The sequence below is a fragment of the Gobio gobio genome (genome assembly GCF_949357685.1).
Source record: "Gobio gobio genome assembly, chromosome: 15".
Lineage (NCBI taxonomy): Eukaryota > Metazoa > Chordata > Actinopteri > Cypriniformes > Gobionidae > Gobio > Gobio gobio.
The window spans coordinates 20,390,299-20,407,831 of NC_137108.1; the positions used below are offsets into that span (position 1 = coordinate 20,390,299).

The window sequence follows — 17,533 nt, forward strand, 5'->3', positions numbered from 1 at the left end:
TGGCCGCTGCATGGAAAGAAAGACAGCCGCCCCGATGCAGGTGACGTAAGTTGTACTCCCCTCGCTTTAGAGGGTCTTTGCTTAGCACTTCTGCTGAGTACACTGCTGTTGGCAATGTGATTAGGTCCATGTTTGTAGGCACTGCCCAAGAGACTGCGCCGTCCTGGGGGCCCTAGGACACGGCGAAGCAGGTTGTCCCTAGCTGCCTCTGGGATGGAGCCAGCCCCAGGTGCGGGCATAGGAGCCAGCTGGCTCTGAGTGGCCAGCTTGGACGGTCTGGGCAGTTGGACTTCAGGACAGGTAGTAGGCGTTAACCGGCCTCCTTGCAGGAAAGTCCCGACACTATGGCCCACGAGTGGGCCTCGGAGGCTCTTCTCCACTGGTGTCGACGTCAGCAGATGACCCGTCATTGGCCCTGGGGATGAGTCCCCAGGTGTTAACTGGATTTCCAGGCCTTCGTCAGCAGCAGACAGCTGCCGTCAGCCCAGGTAGCAGCAGCCAGCCTTCTTAAAGTTTCGGCAGGATCCTTGGAATCTGCAGACCCCCTATTCGGGGGGACAGGTCCTGCCAGGCCTCCCTGAGGGGTAGGCTCCCAGTCTGGGTTTCCTTCGCTCAGGAGTTAGGCCCTGTCTGGCCTCCCTGAGAGCCTGCTGTGGTCAGCGGGCACTGCTTGGTCTCCCCTGAGGGGGCACCATAGGCATTAAGTCCCTCGACGGCTGGTACGAGCTGCTAAATAGGTGGTAGGCGCTATTGGGCCTCCCTATGGGCCTGCTGTGGGGTAAGCAGGCCCACTTGACCTCCTCTGCGGATGGCGTTCCTGGGCCCCAGTCACTGGATGGCTAGCACGAGTGTTAGCAGGTAGTAGGCCTCATCCGGCCTCCCTGAGTGACCTCCCTGGAGGCAAACTCCCGGTTCCCAGCCACTGTGGCGGTGAGCATGGAGTGCTATGAGTAGCACCTTCTGCTATCAGGTGGTAGGCATGATGGCCTCCCTGACAATGAGCTCACGGTTCCCGGTCGCTGTGGTAATGAGCATGGAGCGCTATGGATAAGCACTTTCTGCCGTTGGTTGGTAGGCTCTGTGGCCTCCCTGACGACGAGCTCTCGGTTCCCGGTCGCCGTAGCAATGAGCATGGAATGCTACGAGTAGCATGTCCTGCTATCAGTTGGTAGGCACTGTTGCCTCCCTGAGGGCGAGCTCCCGGCTTCTGGTCGACTATGGCAATGAGCACGAAGTGCTACGAGTAGCATGCTCCGCTATCAGGTTGGTAGGCATTATGGCCTCCCTGAGAGCAAGCTCCCGGTTCCCAGTCACTGTGGCAATGAGCGTGAAGTGCTACGAGTAGCACGTTTTGCTTTCAGTTGGTAGGCACGGTTGCCTCCCTGAAAGAGAGCTCCCGATTCTCAGGCGCTGAGACAACTAGCGAAACAAAACGCTAGGCGTGGCGTGCTCTGCTATCAGGTGGTAGGCATTGTTGCCTCCCTGAAAACGAGCCCCTGTTTCTCAGGCGCGAGAGTGAGACGGTTAGCAAAGCACGACTGACGGCATGCTCTGCTACCAGGTGGAGGCATTGCGCCTCCCTGGAATCGTTCCCCGGTCCCCAGTTTCGGTAACGGATCGTAGCATGGGCTGCTATCAGGCAAAGCTGCACGGGCTTCCCTGAGGGGATTCGCTTTGGAGTAGTAGGCCCACGTGGCCTCCTCTGAGGGCACGCTCTGGTCTCGTGGTTCCTGGATAAGTCCAGTCAATGAGCAGAGGCCGGCTCCCCGGCCGCTGTGGTGTGCGTAAAGTGCTATAAGTGGCACTTTTTGCTATCAGGTGGTAGGCATGGTACCTCCCTGAAAGCGAGCTCCCGGTCCCCAGCCGCTGTGGTGAGCTTGAAGCGCTATGAGTAGCACATTCAGTTTGGCTGTGAGTGCCCGATGTCTTGCAGTTGGTAGGCCCGCTTGGCCTCCCTGATTAAGCGAGTCCCTGGTCTTCCCAGCTACCTCGAGGGCTAGCACGACTGCGATCAGGTATCAGGCCCTTTTGGCCTTCCTGAGGACGAGCGCTGCTTTGGATGCGCGAGCGGTCTATCAGGTTACCAGGTGGAGGCCTCTCTCGGCCTCCCTGGGGGACGAGTTCCCTAGGCGGGAACACACAACTGGCTTTTTGCTGACAGCTAGTGGCTACCCGCTATCAGGCGCCGGCCTCTGGCCGTTTGCGAGACCTGAAGGCGGTGTTCTTACCCTAGCACGACGTGGTGTCACTGCGGCTATGTGGTCCCGACAGGACGGGACCTTCATAGTAGGCCTACGGCATGGTTGCCTACCGGGCAGGCTTATGAGCTCCTCTCAAGCGAGGGTCTGTTGTGAGCTTACAGCCTCCTGGGGCTGATCTATTGGTGGTAGGTCCCGAGGGGCCCCTCCCGATATATTCAGCCTATAAGGCCTTTTGGCCTCCTAAGCACGTTTTAAAGTAAGTGCTTGGTAGATCCGAGGATCGAGCGGCTTGACTCCCCTCGCTAGCAAGGGTTTGAAAGCACTTCGCTGAGCGCTGCTCTCCGGGATAACCCGTCTCTGAGGTCCGGCTAGTCGGTGACGCTGCCCTTTCTTGCAGCACCCTAACGGGATGTCTCTTTGGAGGCGAGTACCAGAGGCTCTGTACTGTACAGACAGGGTTGACCGTATTACGTGTCCCATGCTAGACTGGGTCACCTGGTCAGGTCTCCCTGGTGGCATTCGGTGATAATCTCCCGAATAGTGACTGGCATAGGGTTCCCTCGTAGTTCCCTTGCCACGCTCCCTTAAAGGAACCCCTTCTGAGTCGAATGGGTTGGTTCCAGGCCTTCGAGCAAGGCCTGGGAGGGAACTCATGTGTGTGAAGGTTTCCTTCTCAGGTGATAAGCTTGGGCTTTGACCGTAGGGGGCGCTGTCACTGACAGCCTAATGTGACCAGAAGGGGAGTGGTTCAGGCATCTCAGTAGAATTTGCTTGTCTTGACAGTTGTCACTGCCAGTGGGCATGCACTCCCGTCGGCATGGCGGCGTTGGTATATCGTTCCCCGTAGCGTCAAGCTGACGCAGCGCGAGTTCCCTTTCGAAAGTAACCGAATGTAACCATTGTTCCCTGAGAACAGGGAACGAGACGCTGCGTCGCTGTGCCATGCCGCAGGGCCTGCCTGCCGAAAACAGTCCCTTCAGACGATTAGATACTGTCATGTTGGCAAGGCGCCCTTATATACTTCCTGGTCGCACCTTGATGACATCATAGGCTGTCGCCGGTCAATAGAATTGACGTGATTCAATGTGATTTCAGGCACCTGTCACGCCGGAGGCGTTCCCCGTAGCGTCAAGCTGACGCAGCGTCTCGTTCCCTGTTCTCAGGGAACAATGGTTACATTCGTAACCTGAGACGTTTCGGACTCCCCTTGAGCTCGTCCTTAAAATCATTAGGCATTATACTTTAAATGCTCATAAAAGTGTTAGGAGATGGTGAGCACTGGTGTTAGCATGATTAGCACTTATTTAGCATTTAGGTGACCAGATGGTTTTAAGCTTCAGACTGGGACAGGAGGTATCTGGTGGGTATTGGGCAGTTGTGGCCTAATGGTTAGAGAGTCGGACTTGTTACCCAAAGGTTGCAGTTTCAGAGTCTCAGTAACGGCAGGAAATGTAGGTGGGGGGAGTTGAGAATTTTATGCGAGGGACCGATATTGCATCTAATTTAAGTTCGTTGAACTTTGAACATGTAAATTCACAGCATTGATCAATATAAAGATTCTTAGTTTGGAAGTGCCCTTGATGCACCACTGCACTATTGACAATAGACCTTAGTTTCACTAATGTGACCGAACCTTAACCTTGTTTCAGTCATAACTTAACTTTGACAAAATGTGTAGTTTGACAAGTGTGTGCAAGTGTGTCCTATTTGCCTCATCAGATAATGGTGCAAAAATAACTAAGAGGAGGCTTTAATATGGTTCATCTCTATGAGTCAGTTTTACTGTATCAGACACAAATATTTTTGTGGTGCTGGTTTGGCCAAAATTGCAAATGCTTCACATTTTTAGCAGCTTTAATTGTTTTAATGCAAATGTGGACGAGTTTACTGAACTTTTTAGCTGTGATTTCTAGTATAAAAATCTTTCTATCATTATTTCTTTCTTTTTCTCTCTGTTAGTAGTTTGTGTCCAAAAAAAGCCCAGGAAGCCTAAGGCTGGTGCATGGGGATGCATCCTAAATCTTGAGACAAAATGAGATGGAAGATGGAAGTAATAAGAAATGTCAGGCTTCCAACACAGCATCGATTTTCATGTTGTTGCAGTACTGGGCAACCTACTGTAAAGATTTCAATAAGTTAACAATAGCATCAATATAAAAATATCACATAATTGAGGAAGTTAAAAATGCAAAACTGGATTTTAGGAATTGTTGATGTCAGAATAAGTTTTGTCTCTCAAAAAATGTATTAGGAAAAGTTGTTACCATAAAGCAAAATATGGAGAGTTCATAGCAGTATGACAACAGAAGGGACTGGAGTGAGAGTTTTAAATAAAGTTTGACCGTCACACAGATGGCTCCCCCTGTGTGCTCTGAGCTACTAATTCATCTTAAACACATTTGGCCAGCTGGGAAATCCCTCCTGAAGAGCAACACTGGCCTCAATATACAACCTACCCGTTCCACAGATGACCACACACACAAACACAAACTAAACAAGTTCAGCTTAGACGTGCGTTATTGTTTACACAAGCGAGGAAAGAATGTGTTCTCTTGAGAATTGTACTTGGCAATGCAGAATTTCTATAGTACATCTTGGCATTGAAATATCACATACAGTACACTGTTAAAAATAACAAGATCATGGTGGTTATTTGCAGAACCTCAGGGTCAAGGAGCCCTCTCTTATCAATATTTATTTTTGGCTGTATTAGGTTCTTGAGTTGCTATATGGTTAATAAAGTTCTTGATGTTTCTTTAATGGTTCTTCAGGTCAGTCTGTTGATGTGTTTCTAAAGAACTAGACTAATAAAAAGTTGTGGATGTTGAAGTCTCTAAGGGGACGGTGATGGAAAATATGAAATGGGAGGACAAAAATTATCTTTCAATACTTTTGCCTTGCATTCTCTTGCAAAAGTGTTGCATTTCACCTGAGAAACACCTGCAAATCTTTTGTTTTCGTTCACTAAAATATTGAAATTTAGTTGTTCTTCCCACCTCATTTTGAGCATAAAGTTTCTCGGGAAAAGCAAGCATTTAAAAAAAAAATCTGGAAAAACCAAACTCTGGTCAGGCCAATCACATCGTGTATCGAGTCGGTGGGCGGGCTTAACATAATGGCGGCAGAGTTGACGCAGTTCCGCGTGCTACTTGTAAACAAAGAAGCTGGCGAACAGCGGACTTTCGAAACTGCTTTGTCCGCAACTCTGGAGGACTTGGAGTTAAGCTTTTCTTTGAGGAAAGAACAAAGAACGGGACTGAAGTAATTTTTAAGAAAGGAAGATGTGTTTGGAGTTTGGCCGACCGGATACGCGAAAATGTAATCTATCAACTAGCTCCGCTTTACCTTCTTCGTTGCTCTGGTTGGTTGTGGCGCTATCCAATTGCGTGCAGAAGGAATTTGAAAGACAACCGTTTATCCCGCCCCTCGGATTGAGCCCTGCCAATGGTGAGTTCCCAGACCCAACATCTTGATGTGGGTCTGGCTTGTCAGGCTACCTTAATACTACTTTATGACAATGTTTTTTTCAATGAAAATTGATATAAATGGTAAATATAGCTTTCAAAATACTGATATTTTGGTCTATTACTCCTCCCTGAACTTCCCTCTGCCCTGTATCTTGTTCTCTCATTGGCTGTAGGTCACAATTTTCTGTCAGAACACATTTCACACAGCAGGATCTCAAATCACCGACAGGTCCAGATATTTAGCATGCCAAATGTCTCATGGGCGTCTGCAACTCGTCTACGATTCTCTCAAATCGCATCTTTGATAATTCACACTGCATGATTGTCACTCTCATGAACGAGCACCAATTTGCCTATGATTTCGGGCATTTGTCTGCGATTTCGCAAAACCTGTTGCTGAGTCAAAATCGGGCCTAAAATCGTGCAGTGTGAACTCAACATTTGCAACAAATTATTAGCTGTTCGATAACGTAGTCAAGCAAAAGGCTAATCATATTAATTACAGTTATGTGTCCGACATTGTAAAGAACGATACCTTTGTGCAGTGTTTACTTCTGTAACTTGAGTAAAGTTGACCTTGTGGGTCTGTGAGCTGCTGTGAGTGAGTGGAGGCAGAGCTAATTTGCATATTCATGGTTCTGCATATACTAAGTTACATTTAAGCTATTTTTAAGGGTTCGTTCACCCAAAAATGAATTACTCACTCTCATGTCGTTCCAAACTTGTAAGATCTTCGGAAAAAGAAAAAATCCTCAAAAATAGCGACTTTATTTGACAATTTCCTCTAGTCTGTGTCAGACTCTAAAGGACTGTACACACCGGGACGAATAACGCAAGCGCTTATCGGCAGTGTTTATCGAGACATTTTTTCGGCGCATCTTGAGTGTTCACACCCAAGCGATTTTCACTGGCAATGCGCCGAGTGAACGTGCAAATTCAGTAGATGGCGCTCCCGGTACACAAGGTGGTGCTGCACCACTTTACACTTCTGACACTCGCTTGTCACACAGAAGAAGAAGAAAGACAGTATTTATTTGCTTGCCAAAACCATTCACACACTTTTTGCTAACTGGCAAGCAGCATTAGCAGCTCATCTTCTTCGTTGTCTACTTACTTCTTCTTCTTCGTCGTATCAATGTGTGCTCGGCAAGACCGTGTTGTGCTTGAGCGCCTCTAAATTGTGTTTTACTGTAACTTCAGCAGCTCCAGACACATGAACAAAAGCGGCAATCTCATTGGTCGGCCAGTTTTTCACGTGCCGTGTCAAAAAAAATTTGTTTTTAAATTACGTGTACTTTTACATGTGGCGTTTTGCGTGTCGGTGTGCACACTCACATTGGCGCCCTTTGTTTAGTCACGAGGTGTTAAACGTCGGCGATAAACCATCCCGGTGTGAACAGGCCTTTATGCTGTTGACATAGTGTAGCTCTTCCAGAACACCAGCTTACCATTGGCCATGCGCACAAGTCGTTCTGCCGTAGAACTAGGATACACAGCACTGTTTACATTGTCAACAGCGTAAGAGTCTGACACAGGCTATACAATATTGTTGAATTGAGTCGTTGTTTTTGTTTGTTTTTGCGCACAAAAAGTATTCTCGTCGCTTCATAAAATTAAGGTTGAACCACTGGAGTCACAACGCTGTCTTACATTTATGGGCCTTGAAAGTGGTAATTAAATTTCTGTCTATGGAGGGGACAGAGAGCTCTCGGATTTCATCAAAAATATCTTCATTTGTGTTCCGAAGATGAAAACATGTCTTACGGGTTTGGAACGACATGAGGTTGAGTAATTAATGACAGAATTTTAATTTTTGGGTGAACTAACCCTTTTAAGGCATGAAGAATGTTGAAGAAAGTTGAAATGTGTAATTTTGGTGATCAAAGATAAGTTTTAAGGGATACAATTATTGACTACAGGTGACTTTAACATATTAACAATTATGATATTAATACAAATTTGTTTCAGATAATATTTTAAGTACAATAACAATGTAAAAAAAGAATAACCATATTAAAGCTGATTATTTAATTTAGAAAACAATCATTTTATTAATTTAATATTAAAACAATATTATTTCATATTTAATATCAATTATTTAACATCTGTTTTCACAGATTTTATACATAAATATATATAGCTGCCTTTAATTTTTTTTAGAAAGGGAACTCTGAAAGTGGGTCCAATACAGTTTGAAAACCCCTGGTTAGGGGTGTAACTACGGCATCCTGGCCAAATCTGCCCATTGGCCTCTGTCCATCATGCCCTCCTGATCATCCCCATATACTGATTGGCTTCATATGTTTGTGGGCGTTCTGGCGCAATATGGCTGCCGTTGCATCACCCAGGTGGATGCTGCACATTGATGGTGGTTGAGGAGACTCCCCCGTTCTATATGTAAAGCGCTTTGAGTGCCTAGATGTAACAAATTATTATAAAATCGTTTTCGTTTTTAATTGGAGTGTTTATGTATTGTCAGGTTGTGCCTTTGCAGTGCATTATGCAACGTGCTCATTAATATCTTAATCAATACAATACAACACACCAAGCATGGCACATAATGCCATTCAATTTTGAATGCAAGATCTGAAATGCATGTATATTGTTGACAACCTTAGAAATGTTGCATTTTGCTCTGCGCGCTGAGCACAGAAACCCGGCGAGAGTGTGAGCGGCGCGGCTCAGAGCAGCAACGTGTCAAGCAAAATGCAGGAAGGTTATATTTATATCTGCAGAACAACTGGTAGTGTGTCTTTTTATGGAGGCCAGAGGCATGATAATAGAAGAGAGATGGAGTGAGAAAGAAAATGAAAAAGGAGATAAAGAATGACAGCATACTAAAATGAAAGAGAGATAGACACAGAGACATGCCTTCTGGCTGTAGATGAGGGCCACAGCTGTGTTTGGAGTGGTATTTTTAAACGCATCAATGCTGCTCCAATCCCCGCACCGCGCCTGACCTATTTATAGCACGAGCCGGCCATTGTTCTATTTCTGTCACCTGTGGGCCATGCTCTTGTTGATTCACATGCAAATCAGCCTCCTCCTCTCTGCAGCAAGCAACTTGACGGAAAACGAGAGAGAGAGAGAGAGAGAAACAAGAGCTGCAACTCTGAAGAAGCAGAGAGCCACCTTGGAGGACCAAAAAAAACCAGTTTGAGAGGGAGGGAGGACCGAAAACAGTGAATCTGACACATCGGAGAGAAAATAACAAGCAGTTTTGTCGGGACAAGAGGAAGGCAGAGCGCAGAGAGTGTGAGAGACTCTCCTGCTGATTCTCAGAGCTACTTAGGTGTCGACTGGAGAAGGATCGAAGAGGGGAGATGAGCAGAGCAGAGGAGGAGTGAAGCTTTTTAGTGTTAGTGAGGGAGAGCTCTGTCACTCTTCGGGTGTCGCTTACGAGGAGGAGGAGGAGTAGGAGGAGGAGGCAGGGGCGAATGTTCCTGGTCTCTTGAGAGAGCGAGAGAGAGACACAAACACACAGAGAGAGACCGAGAGAAGAGGAGGGGACAAGCTGACAGCAATACAGGAAGAGCAGGGCTGGCAGATGATGTGCTGCTAACTGAAGTACTAATGCTCCAGACCATTTACGAGGCCGACTCTTGTTTCTCTGCAGACGGCATCGGGAAACACCGGCTGCCTCTGACCCCTCACGACGCTGATATGCACAACGTCAACAACTCAGGTGACTGGTTTATTATAATTTTTTTTTAGATCTCTGTCAGTATTTTCTGTATTGTGATGAGTAGGATCGCATCCTAAACTTGTGGCAGCATCATCGAGAGAGTTGTATTCTGCAGGGTTGCGAGATTTGAAGTGCTGTTTGTGATGATATTACGATCTCCGAGGGGAAAGTTTTCAGGAGAACGGCGTTCTATGGATGCCTATTAGTTGGTTTAACCTTAAATCGCTAGACTAACAAGGAGGCGGCTTGAGGTATGTGTAATTATCCTGTCAGACGTCATTTGGGCAGAAAGCGTAGTTAATGGGTATAAAAACAGAACATGTACAGGATGTTATGCGACTTTAGCCTTTAATTCAGGAGAGAGGAAACTTCCTGACAGAAATACGCTGTCAACATGAAAGGAGCTTTACTTTTCGCATTTGCCAAAGACAATCAATCCATTCTATTTTTGACCTGACACTGTTTGCCGAGAGCTCGGGTCTGACATCACTGCGCGAGCGTGTGTTTGCTTTATTGTCTAAATTTTGAGCGTGACTCATTTTTGCTCTTTGCTGTTGTTTCTGACTTGCGGTTGCTGCCAGAAAGCTGCTCTCACAACCTCTGACCGGTTCAGAACGTGGTGTTCTGGGAAATCCACGATATGAAAGTTGGGGTGAATAAGGGGGGAAAGGAAGTGCACGTATAATCAGACAGATAGAGTCATTTCGGTTCCTGAAAGAAGGGTGGAGGACATTGCTTCACCTCTGATTTTTCTCTCTTGCACTTATAATTGCAGAACCGCAGGAGATCGTCTGCCTAGATTTCAGCTTTGTTGCAACATAGCTGAAATTTAGCTGAATTTTTTTTAATCAGCGCATAATGCAATCCCGCCGTTCTAAATATACACCGTTAGAAAAGGGTTTTGTCAGGCACTTCATATATGGTTCCCATCACTTTATGGATTTAGTTTTAAATTAAATATTATGAATGAGACATACTTAATCTCTAGGAAAAATTTAAATAAGCCATTACGTAATATGCAATAATTTAGGACATTTCTCCTTATACAGAAACTTTTTGTTGGCACAAACACAGTCAAGAACCACCTTTTTTTCTAAACCTCATTTGTTCATGTACTGTGCACAATCGACTGAGCTGTCGTCTTCAATAAGGCTCAGCGGAGCAACCTGTTAGGAGGCTAAATACAACCAACCAGGTCAGTAGGGCGTCCCGTTCCACCCACAAAACTGATACCGAACAATTCAATTAATGCTCATCTGTTCAGTGAAAGCCCTGTACAAACATGCATGGCATTATACAGAAGTATGTGGTTAAACAACAGCCATCCGAGTGAGGCAGGCAGGCAGGCCTGTTGCTCGCTCTATGGGTCAGCTATTATTAGTGTGTTATTTTCAGCTTATAGCATTAGAGTGCTAAGATTAGCCACCGTGGCGCTCTGCTATCATACCATCTCCACATACTCTTAATATAACCTTACAGTGGAACAGTTATTAACAGAGAGTTTTGTCACCGTCATGTGATATGCGGTGGGGTTTAAATCTGTTATTGTTAACGAGGGTCTGCTTGTTTAAAAAAGACTGTTTCTTCTTTTTGGGTTTCATTTCTGAAATAGCATCGCTGCAAGTGTGGAGTATCTGAAGTAGTTCTCATAACATTGTGAACAACAATCAGTCGAACTGCACTGCAGTTTATGTGTTTCGGTAGCTGAGGCAAATAGGTCAAGTTAAGAGTGCAGACTTGAGGATTTATTCTGTAACACTAACCAAGCTCAAGGAAACGGCTCTTTGAAAATACGTGATCAGAGTCGAGGCAGAATCTACGGGAGCAACGCTGCTGTCGGAAGATGTTTATTGTAATGCTAATGTGCGCTCACTGTCAGTTTTTAACCATTGAAGCTAGTCTTTGAACAAATGTTATAGTCATTCTGACAATGTGGAGTAAAGCAGCCACTTTAGAAGGCTAAATAGTGTGTTGAATGAACAAAAGATATTGAACGAACAGGTGAAAATCATCTTGTCACATCTGACTTGTTTATTTCAGCGAAAACCAAAACACAATGTGTCTCAAGTGTAAAAAACTCATAAATCTATTCTAATAGACTTGCAGCAATTTTATGCTCACAGAGCAAGATGTCCCTTAATGTAGCTGATAATTAGAGACAATTAATTGATTTGTGCAGTTGGCCGTCCTTTTAATACATTTCTGAATCAAATAAATTACTGTTCATGCATCATCTTGTTGTTTTTATCTGTAGCCTTTCACACGCTGGCCTCAGGCTGTTTTTATTTTAAAAATGAGTTTTGGATTATGCTAATGACAGTGATAAGCAAATAATGTGATCATGTGGTCTATGGAGAATTATACTGTAGAAAATGAAACCTTTTGTTGGACTGTTATTATGAATGTAATATGCAGCATAATGAGTGGAACGACTCTTTCGCTGATTTTTTATGTTAGGGATGTGGTCACAACGTGAGCTTTTATGTGCTATGTGTTTTTTCCCTTCTTTTTGTTTGTTTGTTACATTTTCAGTTTCTAGGTATTAAGTTTTCAATTCGCACAAATATTCATACTGTGTTCCACAGAAAACTATATTATCACTAGGTGTGAGAGTTTTCCCATATGGCTGTCTGGCCAAAATGTATTTAAAACATTAGGAAAATGTGTGTCAGTGAGTGTGTGTGTGTGTGTGTTTGTTTTTGTGATTCATGAGGACACAAATTTGTATAATGACACAGGTATTACACTGGTATTATGACGTAAAAATTAAATATGAGGACATTTTATGTCCTCATTTAAAATAGCTTTAAAAACATACTAAATAATGTTTTATTAAAAATGTAAAAATGCAGAATGTTTCCTGTGATGGGTAGGTTTAAGGGTAGTGTAGGGGGCTAGAATGTACAGCTTGTACAGTATAACAACTTGTCTGGCTATCACCAGACCAAGCTCAATTTAAGATTGAACATTGGTCTGGGGAGTCTGCTCTGTATTTTCTACTGCACATGCGAGCATAAACGCGCATAAATTAAATGACTCGGTACGCAATTGGATAGTCCTTCAACCAATCAGACCACAAGAGGCGTGATCAACAAGCATAATTCAAATGACTCTGTACGCAATTGGATAGTCCTTCAACCTATCAGACCACAAGAGGCGTGATCAACAAGCATAATTCAAATGACTCTGTACGCAATTGGATAGTCATTCAACCAATCAGACCACAAGAGGCGTGATCAACAAGCATAATTCAAATGACTCTGTACGCAATTGGATAGTCATTCAACCAATCAGACCACAAGAGACGTGATCAATGGGCAACGACCCATCACTTCTCTATCCGTGATCGTGATAATCCCTCCAATAGCGCGGCAGGTGGATAAGCCAGTATGTGATTGGTTCCCGCAAAAGTGTAACAGAAGCAGTAGAAATGAATGTACGGGTTTCCAGACTGAGTTGCCGGGCGAAATCAAATCGCTGGCAGATCAGGCTGGGTTTACCCAGTCTAAATAACAACCATTACGCCTATGGAATGTCCTCTCTTAGATAGCAAAACAAACCAATGTGTGTGTGTGTGTGTGTGTGTGTTTGAGTATTCCCTAAAATGTCCCCACAAAGCTAGTAATACCAGGACATTTTTATATTGTGGGGACATTTGTTGGTCCCTGTGAGGAAAACAGCTTATAAATCACTAAATTGTGTGTGTGTGTGTGTGTTTGTGTGTGTTTGTGTGTGTTTGTGTGTGTTTGTGTGTGTGTGTGTATGTGTGTGTGTGTTGTTTTGTTTGGTTTTTGTTTGGTTTTTTTAAATGTAAAAATGCAAGAAATTTTCTTTGAGGATTGTGTTTAGGGTTAGAGTTAGGAGTCTAAGAATATACAGTTTGTACAGTATAAAAATAATTATGTCTGAATGTCCCCATAAAACATGGAAACCCAATATTTGTGTGTACACTCTAAAAAATGCTGGGTTAAAAACAACCCAAGTTGGGTTGAAAATGGACTAACCCAGCAATTGGGTTGTTTTAAGCAAACATTTAACCCAACCGCTGGGTTAAAACGACCCATTCACTGGGTTAAAAAACCCAATTGCTGGGTTAGTCCATTTTCAACCCAACTTGGGTGTTTTTTAACCCAGCATTTTTTAGAGTGTATGTATATGTAATGAAAATATGTTTAGTTAAAATATATTTTATTTAAACCGTCAAATTTCTAAATAAAATATACAATGTATGTCAGGTGAATGCTATTTTGTATTCCTCCAATAAAAAAAAAAAAAAATATATATATATATATATATATATATATATATATTAGGGCTGTCAAAAGATTAATCGCAATTAATCGCATCCAAAATAAAAGTTTGTGTTTACATAATATATGTGTGTGTACTCTGTTAATTATTATTTATATATAAATACACACACAAGCATGTATATATTTAAGAAAAATATATTATTTTTATATATAAAACATTTATATTTATATATATTATAGATTATATAAATGTATATACAGTATATACATGCAAATATTTCTTAAATATATACATGAATGTTTGTGTATTTATATATAAATAATAATTAACAGTACACACACATATATTATGTAAACACAAACTTTTATTTTGGATGCGATTAATCGCGATTAATCTTTTGACAGCCCTAATATATATATATATATATATATATATATATATATATATATATATATATATATATATATATATATATATATATATATATATATTTAAATACATCAGGAAAAGTAAGTAATATATATTTTATACAGTATATTTTACCAGTGTATATATAATTAAAAAAAAAAATCTAATCTTTTGTTGGGGGAATTGTATCCCCGTATCTTATAATGCATCCAAAAATATACCTGAAAACATATTTTTGCTGAATGGTATGATCTGGATTCCCCCTGTCCTGTTTTTGCTGTGAGGAATAAGCTTCTACTTAAAAATACAGCAGCGTTTCCTGCTTTAGACACGCCTGCAGCTCAGAATAACATCAGCCGTAATGAGCACTCAGTCACCGCAGCATATGCAGCCAAAAAAGCATCACCCTGTTTTTACTAAGAAACATACCGTATCCCCCCCAAACATAAAAAAACTGTTACTGACAACAGAGGTTAAAAAATAGAATTCCATTTAACTGTGCCGGAGGCTAATTTATAGGGCACCTGATTATTTTGCAGCTTGCTATCTGTATAAACGATGAGCAGGGTAGGCAAGGCTCACTACAAGAAAGGTTAACATATGCAGCATTTGACGCATACTAAAATATGAGCTTATTTATGCACTTTCTTTAAATGTCATGAACCATATAATTCAATTTAGTTATTCAACATTACCACCGACTCTGTCAAGCCAATTTAAACTGCAAGTGCGTTTCCTTTTAAATTAAAAGGCAGCAAATCATCGTGTGACACATTTCTCCCAATAAAGAGTGTTGTGTATGCATAGACGGTTAATTAAGAGTCTAATTTAGTACCTTTTCACTTAACGGTGTGTGGGAGGTTTGCTTTTGTGGCTGGATGCAGCTCTACAAATTCAACGCTTTGATCATCTCTGTAATCAACAGTAATGAGAAGCGTCTATGAGAAATGCAATGCTCGAGGGATTATGGGAAATGTAGTAAAGCAGATGAGTCACCGTATCCCTTGGGTCCGGCCCTGTGGGGAAAGGGAACCGTTTGGACACACAGGGCAGGATGCTTGTCATCCCTTCCTGCTAAAAATAAAACGGGGTGCTTTCGGTCTTCGAACTTGTGTTTCTGATTCAGTGCCACATTTGCACCGCAATTCTCCTCTCATGTCATACCGTTGAGTCGAGAATTCGTAAGTGAAACCACAACTAAGGAAGACAGTTCATGAAAGCTAAGGTGCTCGACATGTTTGTGGCGGGGTGGGAGCGGGCGGCCCAATAGCTTACATAAATTTGACAGGGTGCTCTTATTTTTGCGCGAGTTAAAATTACCAGATGGCTCCACACGTTTGACAGTCTTTCACACATTCCCTATATTAAGAGTGTGCTCAGAAAAGCAGTTATATTTAGCCCAGTTACTGCTGGTTTGCGATTCTCTTTTCACTGGCGTTAATACATCAACAGCTCTTCTTGGCTTCATTACACGTAATGTTCTCGCGAAGGCTCGAGGCCAAAACACGAGGTGTGAGTGTGTTTTGTCTCATAACATTGATTTAGTGATGATGTCAGGTGATGCAATAATGGACCGTGTCCCACTGTACTCTCAACAAGTGCCTTGTTGACAATTAAAATAGAGTGACGGGACTGATGAAAAACATGGATGTCATTGCGGCATCCAACCTGTTGCTTCATTTACTAAACCATAAATTATGAAAGCGCAATCAATACAGGCCTAATCCAGTGACGGAACTGGTTGACATTCGGCTCTGTTAATGGTCTAACACATGCTTTCTGTACTAAAAACAGTGCATGAAACATGAACAGAGCATGAAACAACCAGCGTGTGACCAGTGTAGTGAGACTCCGGAACAAAGTGAACGGCGAATCAAAACAATCAGAGCAATCTGATTCACAAACAAATGACTCTAATGAGTTGGATCTTTTTAGTGCAAACAGTATAGTCTGATTTCGGAATTAGTGACTTTGTCGTGAATGAGGCGTTTACACAACACCATTTTCAACTAAAAACGCAAAACTTTTTATGCATTTTGGCCATTCATTTACATGAAAACAGCGTTTTTTGGGCCTGGAAATGCAAACTTTTGAAAACGGGTTTCAAAGTGCAAGCATTTGAAAATGATACCGCTATCGACTCAAATTTGTGAAAACGTTGACGATCCGTATCATGTGTTCAGTCTATAGTTGCGCAGTGTTTCTTTAAAGGAACACGCCACTATTTCTGAAAATAGTTTTCCTACCCCCCTAGAGTTAAACAGTTCAGTTTTACCGTTTTCAAATCCATTCAGCAGATCTCTTGGTCTGGCGGTAGCACTTTTAGCATAGCTTAGCATAGATCATTGAATCTGATTAGACCGTTAGCATCTCGCTCAAAAAATGACCAAAAAGTTTCGATATTTTTCCTATTTAAAACTTGACTCTTCTGTAGTTGCATCGTGTACTAAGAAACTAGGAAAATGAAAAGTTGCGATTTTCTAGGTCAATATGGCTACACTCTAAAAAATGCTGGGTTAAAAATCAACCAAGTTGGGTTGAAAATGGACTAACCCAGCAATTGGGTTGTTTTAACCCAGCGATTGGGTTGTTTTAAGCAAACATTTAACCCAACTGTTGGGTTAAAACAACCCATTCACTGGGTTTAAACAACCCATACACTGGGTTAAAACAACGCAATTGCTGGGTTAGTCAAATTTCAATGCATTTTTTAGAGTGTAGGAACTACAGTATACTCTCATTCCTGCATAATCAATCTAACAATGATATTACGCAGTTATGCTAAAAGTGCTACCGCCAGACCCAGAGATCAGCTGAATGGATTTGAAAATGGTAAAACTCAACTGTTTAACTCTAGGGGAGTTGGAAAATGAGCCTATTTTCAAAAATAGTGGCGTGTTCATTTAAGTGACATCGCCACCTACTGAATACAGCGTTTTTAGACATTTTTGCACATCCGTGTGAATGGGGATCGTTTTGACAACGTTGTCGTCTGTACACGAAAAACACAAAGAAAAAAACGTAACCCTGTAAACGCACCCTCAGTAACATTCAGTGCAAACTGTCTGATTCCTGAACAAATTACATGTATGAGTTGTTCTTTGCAGTAAATCAAACACATATTGTGGGTAACACTTAATTAGCTATTTTTACTATAGTAATAACAGTAAACTATGGATAACCCTAACCCATAGCAACTAACCCTAAACCAAACCTTAATACTAACCTCAACCCTATAGTAAGCGCATGTAATTGATTAATATTACTTAATTGTGTAATTACACTATAACAACTTCTCCTTAAAATAAACTGTAACCCAGCGTAGTAACTGGCTGGTTGTTTATATGATAATTTGTAAAGATACACATTATGTGTTTTGGCAGTAATAAAAAAAAAAATGTTTTCTACATTTTTTATTTATTTACTATTGTTGTTTAATGTATTCTTTAGGTGCTAGGGAAAGCTAAAGGTGCTCCGGGGTAAAAGGCGCCTTGCTTTTATTTTCCTCTAAAACCACT

At 42.5% G+C, this 17,533-nt stretch overlaps 1 protein-coding gene across 2 annotated transcripts in view; it reads left to right on the top strand.

Moving 5' to 3' along the window:
• The window catches only part of hdac9b (histone deacetylase 9b), a 98,568-nt gene that overhangs the window by 49,473 nt on the left and 31,562 nt on the right, over positions 1-17,533 (top strand). The window contains exon 3 of one of the 2 annotated variants that reach the window (XM_079837488.1): positions 9,285-9,353. The exons of the other annotated variant lie outside the window; for it this stretch is intronic. Within the exon in view, the coding sequence (XP_079693614.1) occupies positions 9,285-9,353 (69 nt within the window). The remainder of the gene's footprint in view (positions 1-9,284; positions 9,354-17,533) is intronic. 2 annotated transcript variants of the gene reach the window in all.